At 32.6% G+C, this 13,254-nt stretch overlaps 1 protein-coding gene across 12 annotated transcripts in view; it reads right to left on the bottom strand.

Annotated features, from left to right (window-relative positions):
* Positions 1-13,254, bottom strand: part of DPH6 (diphthamine biosynthesis 6) — a 265,858-nt gene that overhangs the window by 177,221 nt on the left and 75,383 nt on the right. For all 12 annotated transcript variants that reach the window (XM_068946340.1, XM_068946349.1, XM_068946343.1 and 9 more), the window contains exon 6: positions 6,361-6,422. In XM_068946340.1, the coding sequence (XP_068802441.1) occupies positions 6,361-6,422 (62 nt within the window). The remainder of the gene's footprint in view (positions 1-6,360; positions 6,423-13,254) is intronic.

The raw sequence follows: 13,254 nt of genomic DNA, 5'->3' as shown, positions 1-13,254 counted from the left end.
AAAAAAAAAAAATATATATATATATATATATATATATATATACACACACACAGAGACATATACATATATATAAAAGTACATAAGTAAATTTAATTATTATATTAAAACATTCCTTCAGTTTTGCTGAAAAGTTCAGTGTGTACTTTTTAAAAGACTGCTCATTAAAGCTCTGAACCCCCTCAAATATCAAACAGTGTTCTTAATTTCTTTGTATAGTGCTTCATATTGGTACTAATCAAGGTAGTAATCAAGCACTGGTAACATGCCTCAGCATGGAAGCACTCTTCCTTTTCTGCGGGAGAAATTGTTATCATGATCAACAGACTACATCACCTTCTAAAGTGTTTCAGCCCAGGGACATTTTACAAGCCCTGCATAGGCTTTTTCATATGAAGAGAGCATTAATATTTTGCTTCAAGCGATAAGCAGCTGAACAGCAATCCTAAAACCCCTTGCCAACACCAATCTTACTATTGGGAATATTTATCCAACTCCCGTATGCTTTCTTCTGAGGCACAGATGCCCATCCATGGTGTCTCTGCAATTGAAGTAGCAATGTAGTCCTCCACAACAAGTGGGATGTGGTTAAAAAAAAGTCTGTCCGGAGGCTGGAAAATAATCCCAAACCTGTGTTTTTCTACTTTTAGGCAAGCATGACTGGGTTATTTTTGTATCGCAGGTTCTATTCTTTATATCATTATCAGAAGATTTGTGTAGCATATCTATTTGATATATTCAAATAATAGTCTTTTGATTGCTGAAACTGAATGCATACTTTTTGTTAATCTACAGTTTTCTTTCAAAGGTTTTTATTTTAAAACTTTGAAGAACTTTAATCATTGCCTTAGCTAAAGAACAAAGATTCCAAAAATAAGTATTAAAGAAGAAAAAGAAATACACAAAACTTGAATGCTTTTGTAGAATAAAGGATCCATTTAATTAGTTAATAAACAATAGGTCCGAATCCTCTTCAACCTTTATTTTGAAGGAAAGTTTAAATGCTCTGAGAAAACAATACCATATATTACTCTATGTGACTGTTTAGTTGGCTTACAGTAAAAAATCTAAATCCCTTTTGCAACACCTGTTAAATCACTTTTCAGTGTTCTGTTATCAAAAACTTTTCTCATTTTCCCTTTCACATTTTCTTTTAAAGAAAAGCACCTTTTCCAATAATAATTATAGAAAGCTTATTTAATCAAGTATTCATTAAAAAATTACACTCCTGACATAAGAGAACTTCATCTGCCAACACCTGCCACCAGATTTCTGTAGGATAAATATATCAAAAATAATTAATGTTGATACAATAAGAATGGACAACCTACAAAACAGTTAGTCAAAACCTTTTATCCTTCCTCCCCTTGTAGCTTCCACTGGCAAACAATAATAATAATAAACTATTAAGAAAAAAAGAAATAGACAAAACTGGAGAATTTTTTTCCAATTGTGACCTTTCCCACAGTAAATACAAGGAACGACAAGTGATGTTAAAATTGGTAGCAAATCTTGTAAATATCAGTGTCAAGAATAATTATTGGCAATTAACAACAAATACTCAAAAGATGTTAGGCTATTTGCTATCAATGTTGGGAAATCCCCATTTGTGATGTCAATGGCTTTCAGAACATCCTCAACACCAACTGTACAAGGTGCTAAAGGATTTTCAGTTTTCGCTCATGTCAACAAGAACTGAGGATGTTCCACAGCTCACAGAACAGACCATTAATGTTCATTTAAAAAGTCAAAGAAATTAACAATATTTTAAAGATGTCATCAGTAATATCAGAAATGTACCTTTGAATAATTTTAAAATATTAATATTTTTCAAAGAATTGATTTTAACTTGTTTTGCAAGTTGGATTTTATATTCATAACAATATGACAGCTTAGTTGGATTCTAATCTAAATTTTATGATTAAGTCTGCCCTCTCATTCTGATGAGCCAGAAAACTGCCTCATATAATAATAATATATTTATAAATTACACTTAAAGTCAAAATCCAAAATAAACATATGCTGAAAATAACTTTTATATACTCATCTTAAATCAAATACATAATCAGATATTTCATAAGATATGTAAAAGAATAGCCCAAACATTACCCAAAGAGCAGTCTCTTCCTACCTTGGCAATGAAGCACCAGGATTAAAGCACGCTTTTTCCACAGGAGTTTGGTTATCAAAGATGAAAGTTAAGAATTCAAGCCCTTCCTATTCAAGTGAAGACTTAGTTCCCAGACAGCAATTTTAACACTTAGTAAATTCTCTAGAATTACAGAAATTCACTTTATACCACAAAGAACTCATCAACTTCTAAAGCAAGTATACAAAAGCTAAATAATTTGTAAAGTAAAGAGAGAAGTACAGGCAAGTATTACCATAACATGCATTTGATATCCTGTTCAAAAATCCTAGGGAGATTGTGAGCAGATTCTGAGATTTGGCAAGTTGCAAATAAAGCCTTCCATGTAAAAAGGAAGGACTCCTGGTATGTATGAAACAGTGGTCCACGACAGCATTTTAACAATTTAGCAATTGTTAGCAATTGCTAAATTGATATAATTGCTTTATTTAGCAATCATTCAACAATAATTAATCAAAGAGCTATCACTTAAAAAAAAAAAATTCAAGAACTTTCCTTGTCCTGAGCCAGTAAAATTCACCCCTAAGTATATGATCATCTTTCTATCCATACACTTAGCCTCATGTTTATAAAGACAGAAAAAACCCACAAAATTAATTCAAAGTTTTTTCCACTGGATATGTCTCCATATTTCTGCTGCCACAGCAGTAAAATCACCTTGCCTTTAATGTCAGGGATGATTATTATCTCTAGCTCAAACATATTTTCATATTTTTTTCCATATTTCATATTTTCATATTTTCAGGGGGTTTTCATGTTTTTTTGGTCTATTGTCTTAAAAAGCCTCAATAAAAGATTTTTCTAAGAAGAAAATGACTACTCCATGTGTATTCCTTGTATGTCCAAGACTCAAATTATGGTAGGCATACTAGTAATACAAATAACTGCCCTGTCAATTGTTTAAGGTAAGCAAGCTTTCAGTGTAAAAGCAAGTAACCTTATATTATCAGGTTCTAATATCTGATCTTTAGTACCAGAGAAGCTGAACTTTGTGAATACATGCTATAATATATAGCAGGATATTTGCAACTAACCCTGAATCAAAACAAGTATCATACATATTACAGCCCTGCATCAAAGCCCCTCTTATATTCAACACTGGCATTTTTTTGGGGCACTGGAATTACAGAGAAACAACCTGTTTTTCAACAAAACTGAAAACACTGTAGAACACTATTTAAATTCCTTTCAGCCTGAATACCAACAATTCTCACAAATTTGCACTCCACATTAGGAAAATTGCTGTAAGGAAAAATCCTGCACCTAGCTGAATAAACAACTACTTTGTAAATAACATTAGTTGTCAATAGAAAACCCACAAGAGAATCCCACAGAATAGGAAAAAGCACAAATTAGCAATAAAAAAATTTTTGAAGGAATTTGTTGTAAAATTCCATGCTCAACATGTCAAGATATTCTGAAATTACCAGTTAGATAATATAACCCAAATCAAAGAAACAAGAGTAGATAAAAAGTTGTGGGTTTGGGGGATGTGCAGTGCCAATAATGAATATTAAATTTTGTCTATTTCCCTTACTGCAATGTCTGAACTCTCTGCTCTCTTATTCTGTCTACCTAAATTTCTGATGTTAAAAACTTGTCTGGGTTGCAAAAGAATAACCTGCAAATCATAAACATAAGCATTTATCTTCAGTTTATAGTAAATGATTTGGTTTCATTAGACCTTAAAGGCACCTCAGTATCCAGAAAAAACATTTGTACTGACACTGCCTTTCATTGCATGCGAACACATAAAAAGCAGCTACAGAAACAAGTATCAGTTGTGCAGCCTCCCCTACACTGACCTGACAACCGTTAGTCCTGCGAGTTCTACGAGCCTTGAGCTGTTCAGTCATTGCTCTGTATATGAGGGTTTTAATAAGAGATTAAACTGCAAACATGGGTTTTGACAGGTATTAAACCATGACACCAAGAGCTTCAATGAAACCATCTAATGCTAATTTACCTTTAGCTATCAAATATTATGGGGAATACCTTTAATTCCCCCCAAATCAGATACTTCTGAACGTCTTTATGATTTTCTTCTTTAAGATGAATAATGGTGAAATTAAAACTGAGAATACTTCTTAAATCTTACACTTATTGTAACCTAGTAATATAATTAAAATCACCTCACTTGCTGGTACAGTTTTAAAGAGAGTCAAGACTACTGATCCAGAGGAGGTGAGCAGGTAGCCACTTGCAGCCTCACTGAAGCTGCAACTTAAATTTTGACAACAGAAGCTTTCTGTGAACAGTAATTTTCTACTTTCAGTTTATTTAACTAGTTCCACATAAATATTATTTCATCCAAATGTGACTGACCAATATGAAATTGAAATTACAGTAAAGCTGATGCTTCTGTTTAATCTGCTCTGCAGTAAATTATTCATTATTTCATTATCACAAAGTTTAATTGCTTCCTTAGCTGTCACTTACTGAGATGCCATTGAAACAACCTTTGACAACGAGAAACATTGCTCAAATGATCTACAGGAACAAACGGGGGAGAGGTACTGTTTATTGCACTCTTAAACTTTTCTTATTTACCTATGACTCCAAGGATCTTCCAAACAAACTTTAATGTGCATTTATAATTCTATAGTACACACAGTAGGTTCCTTTACATGTCAGTAAAACCACTTTTCCCCAGTTAACGCAGCTTCCATTTCAAACAGCTCAAGGTTCAGCTGGATTACATTACCTAACCTAAAAGCTCACTGATGCTTAAAGGTGTGATCTCATTCCCTCTTCCTTCCTTTAACTGTGGAAATACAACCCTCACTTTTCTGAAAGGGTATATCGTTTTTCAACTATCCTTACAGGTATCCCTAGATTTAGTGAAACTTTGCTATTTAAGTCTACCTTTATGATCATCCCATGAAATAAAATATCGGATAAAAAGGCAGCATGAACAAGTACTTTATATACAGTTATTGTATTCTTATTTATGGGTACATCTACTGTATATTTAGTCCATTGCTTTTTGATTGGTACTACAAGAACTTTTGAAGATATTTATTTCCCTATATCCTTTTCTTTCCTTTTTTTGGAGCAAGAGAAAACATCCTCCCCCCTGCCCAAGTGCTCTTGAAGAACTGTTACTGTAGTAGAGATGATTTGAAGACATAATTGAAGCAAGACTTATAGGAAGAGAAAATGAAGGGTTTTTTTTAGACCAGTTAAGTTTATACAGGAAAACCCCCCAGACACTTCCGCACATCAGAAATGTTCTCTAGCTCTCAAACAAAAGCAACAAACTTCAAGCTAGGTACAGGCTAAGAAAAATTTTTTCAAGACAGTTTGAGAGAGTTATAGACCTTCATTCTTTTTCCTGCTAACATCTCCCTCAGCTTTTCCAGGTGCCTTATCTATCCTCTTCTCTCAAACTGTGCAAATGATTAACAAAATGAAGTTAAACTCATGGTATAATTACTATTTAATTTTGCTATCTTCCAGCAGCAAAGGAGATACATAAAGTTCCTACCAAATTCTGATTACTTTTTTTTCTCTTCTGCAATAGTTTATCATGCTCTTAATTTTTCCAGTAGAATTGCCTAGAAAGCCAGGCTGAACTTAAACAATCCAGATTAACGACAACAAATATTTTTAGAAGATTGTTTTGTGTAAATTTAGATCATTTCACTGATAAAGATTGCAGTGCAGCTCTGTAAATAGTTGTACAAAAAAAATGATCGTGGCTTGCTAACTAGCTTGAGAACAAGGAACTGGGGTAACCATAAATTGGCTTTGTCACAAAAAATATATGAAAACACACTTTCAGAGAAGTCATTCTCAATCTGTACTTAGCTTAATGTTTGATGCTTCTACCTCAAACTTGACTCATGTGGACAAAAGGTAGTCTTTTTTTTTCCCACTACTGACAGCGTTTTTATTTAAATAAATCTATTAGCTCTCCCTACAAGCCTTTGTCCGCTTTGTAGACTGCATAATCCTTCGTGCAGAATAGACTAAACCTCTTACTCCACTTTGAAAAACTGTGTGTAGTTGAACCATGTACAGAGTTGCTGGAACTCTTTAGATGTGGATACCTGTGTTGAAATTTTGTGTCACCTACAATTTTGCCATGCCCACTCCTTTCTGTGAAAATCTCTTTAACTTGCATATAATTATTTAATTTTACCATGTTTATATTTACATTATATTTACACTTGCAATACTGCATATCTGAGTATTCTTTTAGCAATACTCACCTCCAAAAGAAAAGGCTCCATTTGATCCAGTGTTTTTCCTAGATGCTTATCTGGATCTAAACCTGCAAAAATATATTAAAATATGTTTCACACAATAAAGTACTATTTAGACATCACGGAAGACTACTACTTTTTTTTTTTTTTTAAATCATAAGTCTCCTTTAGAAACTAGTTCCACTGTATCTAAAAATCATTTTGATATACGTGCTTAGCCAGAATTCTCTCTTATGCCCTTGGGCAACTGGATTCCATGTTTGTGGAAAATACGGCCAATTTCCTTTGCAGCCTATGTCAATCGGAAAAGCTATTATTTTCCTTTCTTAGAAATTTCATTAACCAATAAAGTAAACAGGTCCACAGTAATAAAAGTACTCTACAGAAATTACCTCTCTATGTCAGAAGTTACCTTCGTAGATACATACTAAATTAAAATGCAGGTTAATTTTTTTTTATAGTTATTGCATAAGACTCCAGTAACAAACTACTGTGACACATTCATAGTAAAAACTCTTTTGCTAAGTCCCAGTCTGTGTGGTGGACCCATACAATAATGGAAAGAAGAGAGATATAAAGAAAGGTTGTAGCTGTTGCATGGTCATTTCTCAGCAATAAATCAAACAATTGCCAGTTATCAGTATTGGAATTAAAAAAAAAAAAATCCGAGTAGGCCATCTTCTTCATTAATCAGCACCAAATAAATATCCTAGTTGGATTTGGGACTAAAAGGTCAAAAATTCTTAACATTTGAAGTAAATAAGAGAAAATAAAATAATGACTTCTGAAAGTAAATGAATACTTGAAAATTTTCAGTGATCACATTCTACTACTACTCTTAATTATTGCTTTTTTTCTTTTGATTGCAGTAGTAGTTCTTATTTCTTCCATTCTACCATTTTATACAATAATGGTATCACTAAAGAGCTGCCACCAGAATGACTCTACTCAGAAATAATTTCTAAGGTATGTACCTTTTAAAGCACTGGATCACTGAAGATGAAAGTTATTATACAAATGTATGATATATTATTATATGAAGTTTTCCTGAGTTCAAATAGCTGATAGCTTTTTAATTTTTACAGTAATGGTCTTGGTTTTAGTTTCACAGAAATTTAAATATACAAGTTAAGTGAATGAGATTTCAAAACATTAATAATGTTTTTAAATATTTAATTGAAAATTATTAAAAATTCTCCCACTATCTGGGGAAACACTGTAAAAGTTGCTTAATAATTAAAATGAAAAAGAATTCAGTTTATTCCTCCCTCTGTTCTTTTTTTGGTATTGGCTTATTGCTCTTTACTAACAGCCTGAAACTGCATGTTGTGATATACAAAATGCTGATCGCTTATGCCTGTGGAAATCATTTCAAAGTATTTTTATTTCATTTTAATAGATTGTACTTTGCATTGCAAAGCAAAAAAATTTTTCTAAATATCGAACTCCTGCCATTTTCCATAATGCATCATTGGGGCATTAACGTGTATTTCTAACGGGCTATACTTTTTACTCGCTCATATAATGAAGCAAAATGGAAACAATTAAAATGTTCATTAAAAACTACTTCTATTTTTATTACTGAAACATACTCTACTTATATATTTATATACATACATCTAATACTGTGGTTGGAAGCACTGATTAACCCTTTCTTGGATATAGCTCTGTCTGGTTCTTTTAATCATTTGTAGCTTTTGCTGGTACATTATATATATTCCATATCTTCATCCTTTTTTGCAAATTTATTTATAAGGAACTATAAACACACAATCCAATACAGATGAGAATACAATAAGAAAATGCAGGAATGCTATACAGAAGTAAGGAACACTATCAGTGTAAGCTTTTGGATGAACACATTTTAATGATCGACAATATCAATAACTTGTGCTGTTCATTTAGAACAGGTAGCGATAAAGTCTTACAGCAGTCAGCTGTTTCTTATATCGCATCCTTCCACAAGTCTAATTTTGTTTACTTAGTATTTTTAGAGGGTTTTTGCAATAATTTACTCTAGCTTTATCTTCACTGTGGAGAGGGCTAATTTACATCCATGTTGATTTAGAAACTAAAGGTGGATAATACTCCTCAAACTAAAATGACCATAAAGCACATGAAGTGTAACTATCATGACTACTTTACCAAATACAGAGCAACAAAAGTATCTGTGGTATATGCTGTGCTGTATGCTGCGGTGAAAGCTGATCTGGTCTAGAATGAATACTTCCAGTGACTCTGGTGATATCTTCCAATGTACACCAGCTTAACATTATGCCCTTGATTTTAATGGAAAAGGAATTAGGCTAAACAAGTGTTTTTTTTCTTAAAATAAATTAGTAATAATGAGGACCACATTATGGTACTCATTTCACAAATTTACATTAACAATCTTCATTAACAGCATTACTTTTTTTAAGAAAAGCAATCTTTTTCCTTAATAAATACCAACTGGTTTTCTTTAAATTTACCCCAAGAGATACACTGCAAACATGGGAGAAAGAAAGATGTCAAATTCAGACATAATATTATTTCTTTCACAACTTACTTTTAATATTTAGAAGGATACAATACTTTTAATAATAATACTTTTAAGATTTAGAAGGATACACCTACTGTTCTGTCCCCAATGAATACAAAATAATAATTAAAAAGAAACCATTATATGCATAGAATACAAAATTCAGATAAACTGGTTGGGTATACTTTAGGGTGAAGCACTTAATATTGTCCCACACTACATCAAAACATTGTGAATGAACAGAAACTGTGGATTGCTAAAGACATCAAGATCCAAGGTTACCTGCAATTCGCAGACCCATTAATCCACAACTCAAATCTCTAATGGTATGCATTTCCAGATGAAGCCGTATGTCTACTGCTACATTCAGTATAATGAAATATCTATATCCATATTTACATAACACCTAATATAAATCTACATTTCTACTTGACATGTTTTTCTTTAAACAAATGAGTAGATTGCTTCAGATTCTTAAAATGCCCTAGATTAAAAAAGAGAGTACCATAAATTCTTAGTACGTCCAATTTAACTGCATTCTACAGGTTCTTCCTCCCTGAAACCAGCTCTGAAGAAAGCTGGATGGATGGATAAACCAACAGCAAGATCCAGGGTCTGGATGATTGTATGCAGAATTAAGAAATTAATTAGGAAGAAGAACTATAATTTGCAGCACTGACATCTATTTTATTTTACTTGCATGTATCAACGGAAAGCAATTACAACTCAATTAAAATACTCACTTTTATTACTTTACTGACTGACCTTGAAGTTAATGCCTGTTTTATTTAATTGCATCATCTATGAATAAATGTTAACCCTAGAATGTTATGCCCCATTATTTCCAAAGCATTTTTCAACTCTCCAACTGAATTACATCAGTCAATTTATTATGTGCTGTCAAAAAAGCAAGTGGGGCTTCATTTCTGTAAAACAGACAAGTATGTGATGAGAGAAACATCCTGAAAGACTTTGAGTCATGTTCTCATTTTAGCTTTTGTGGCCTAGAGTTTTACTGTAAAATCAGTATTCAATAGTACAAGTGATATAATCACTTTGAAAAGCAATTTCTAATCCATTTATAATTCCTGATAGTTCCATCCAAAGGAACACAACACCTTCTTGCACATATCAACAATGGCTGCAGGACAATCCGACACACGGCCTCAAGGCAGCTGCTGCAGAGAACTGCAAATACAAAAAGCCTGGAGCAGAAATTCAGGGCTTTGTTCTGTAATGGAAAAAATATATACTAAAGAACATTAATGTATTTTACTACTGTGACAGTGCAACAGAACAAGTATTTTAAATGGTTCATTTTGTACACATGTGCTTGTGTAGCATAAGCCCTAAATTCGTAACTAACTGATATTACTTCTATTTATCAGGACCATTAAAAAAATCAAGTTCACTTTCAAAGCATAATGTTTGGTTAACAAAATGTACATTCTAAAACCTCATGATACTCACAAAAATGTATTTTATACATGTTCATGAATTTAAAATAATACTGATTTTTTAAGAAAGTACTTTAATATATAGAATGCTATCCTCCCCTCCACTTAGAAAGAATGCTATGAGTAAATAAAAATAAATCATAATTATTGGTTGTAAGAAATGGTTGTTTTGAAAGTTCTTTTGAAAGTTATACTGAATCAAACTCTAACCCATAACACGTGAATACACTGTGAAAGAATCATTACCATATACATCAGCGAGATGAACTCCTATAATGGATGATGTATTTGATGAACTACCTCATTGTAAGCCACTTCGTCTTCCTCCACCAGTGAACCACTATCTCTTAATAATATAGTGGGAAACTTTTCCTTTTCTGATAGTTCAACCTGAACATTCAGAAAGTACACCTTATTCCTCTCTGATGTCTTCCTTAAAATAAGATTAAAAAAGAAATATCTAAAATCAAAATCTAATATCAATCTTGTTGAAATTTCATATGCATAGAATTAGTCTGGATTTTTTGAGAAAAATTGTAACTAGTTTTAAAGCTACAACTTAAAGTTCCCTCCTCTTTCCTGACTTCTAGAGAAGTACTGTTTAAAAAGATTAATAAGTACTACCATTATGGATGTAAGGGACAGAGATTGAGCTTCTGATGAAGGAGGAGAGTATAATACACAACAAGGCTGCTGAAAAGATCCTAATCAGTTACTCACCAAGCATAAATTTATATAGAACTTGATGCAGGAAAGGGGCAGTGAAAGACACACTTTCTATTACAAAATCTCTTGCTCTCTCTTCTTCAGGAAGAAAAACAGGGTAGCAAGGAGAAAATGGGAATGTACCCATTTCTGTACCTTTAAGGTACAGAAATATGTAGACAAAGCAAAAGACTACAAAGGGTAGGTGCAACTATCCCCTGCAGAGTTGGAATAGAGACTATTGGATTATTTTGAGGGTAAAATCCTATTAACTTTTTTTTTCCCCTAAGGAAAAAGTAAAAATCACTGATTTTCACTTAGCTTAGTCAAACATTATTCTTTAAACAACAGGATGAAGTCAGATAAACTGTATGTTACAGGAGTGCACCTGCTGTAAATCCATACCTTAAATTGCCTTGGGGTAAATTATGCCTGGACTCATATTTAGCTTTCATTTCCACGAAAATTCATGAAGGAAGCAAGCTTTCTTCGGTAGTATAAATTGACAGGTTCATAGTCTTAAGAGTCTTTAACTTTCTCATAACTTTCATACACAAAAGGTTGTACAACAATGGTGAACTGGATGGATTGCTTGAAATTTTATTTGTAAAATATCAAAAAAATTTTAAAAGCTATTTAATTTTTAATGTAAAAATGAGGGAAGTAAAAATTCAAGAATAATGGATATTAGCCCCATTTCTAACAAATTTAAGATGAATACACTTTTAATTTATTGCATAGAAGAGAAATCATCCAATTTGATTATATGCCTGTTGGTTTTTTTTTCTGGTATGGCATAATTTACCCAATGTGGGAATAGTGCAAACATAGGATCTGAAGCTATAGCAATCATTTTCATGATAAATGGTAAAGCCAGAAGAAGTTAACTCTGAAGGTTCATTCAAGCATATGTTTCCAGCACAATTTATCAGGGATCACAATTTATCTTGTTTCTCACGAGTTTATCAAATATGTTCTAAAATAGGTTAAAGTCTGATGTCATCAAATCAGAATTCTAAGAGGTAAAATACGCTAAAATTCTTCATATTAGCAAAGTTAATTTTATCTGTAATCTCTTGCGATTTCTTTTTTAACATCAAAGTTATCTGTGTTCCAGTTGCGTTTAGGATTCAAAGTAACTTAGGACTGCCATTTCAGTAAGAGAAACCTCAATAAGTCTTTGAATAAATTTGTATTCTTTCATCAAATATCAAGACAATATTTTCACACAGATTTTTTTTTAACACTCTAAAATGTGTATAGTTTTTAAAAAGATTGTGGAAGAATGCCTTAAGAATCCTACTAAAATGTTCATCAAATCCATTTTTCTTCTCTGGTACTTTGAAACAAGACTCTATATAGCAAATGCTTCAGCTCATTGAAAATACTGCCCCAGGCAACTTCCTTTCAGGAATGTCATAGGGCTTCAGATATTTAAAGTAAAAGTTACAACAGGTTGGGGTCATAAAGCTACTTAATACTAAGTGTTGTCTGACCCTCTCATTATAAATCCATTTTCAGAGTTTTAACTTTGTCATACTGAAATGGTTTGGGTTGAATTATTATAGAGCCAGTATTTACAGAGCTATGTATTTATCTATTTCATTCAAAGAGTTCAACTGTTCCAGTACTACAGTTTGGAGATACAAGATGTGCTTTTTAGTACAGTTAAAAAAAATTCTGATATTTCCACGTTTTGAAAAGTTCTAGTGCCACTATGCTTTGCAGAAAAGGTTTAAAATTCGGTTCAGTGGCAGAGTAAGAGGCATTTGCCAACGATAAAATCTGTATCCCTTTCACTAAATCAATTCATGTGCACAGAAGTTATAAACCTTTAAAAAGTCACAGTTCAAAAATGGATCAATAGACACTTCTGAAAGAGGAAATGAGTAGACTGAATGTAGAAAGGAAAAGCCAGAGCAGAAGTAAAGGATCAGATTAGGATAAGAAATCTGGTAAAACTTAAGCTCAGAGGCGCCTGGGGAGCAAAGCATCTATGGTTCTAATTGCACAGACATGCCTCTAAGGGTTTCAGCTCAAGCTTTGTTTCAGCACAGGAATCTGCATAGTGAATCCCATACTTAAATCTTGCTGAGCATTAAATAGCAGCAAACAATATTACAGTGTTAAACAAACACCACCTCTCCCTCTTGCTTTTCATTCTGTTAAGCTTATTTTTGTTTTTGATACCTTAATTTTTCTCTGGTTGGTCCAATG

Source organism: Struthio camelus, chromosome 5 (genome assembly GCF_040807025.1).
Source record: "Struthio camelus isolate bStrCam1 chromosome 5, bStrCam1.hap1, whole genome shotgun sequence".
NCBI lineage: Eukaryota > Metazoa > Chordata > Aves > Struthioniformes > Struthionidae > Struthio > Struthio camelus.
The sequence above is the reverse complement of the archived record's forward strand: the minus strand, read 5'-3'. Positions and strand labels throughout refer to the sequence as shown.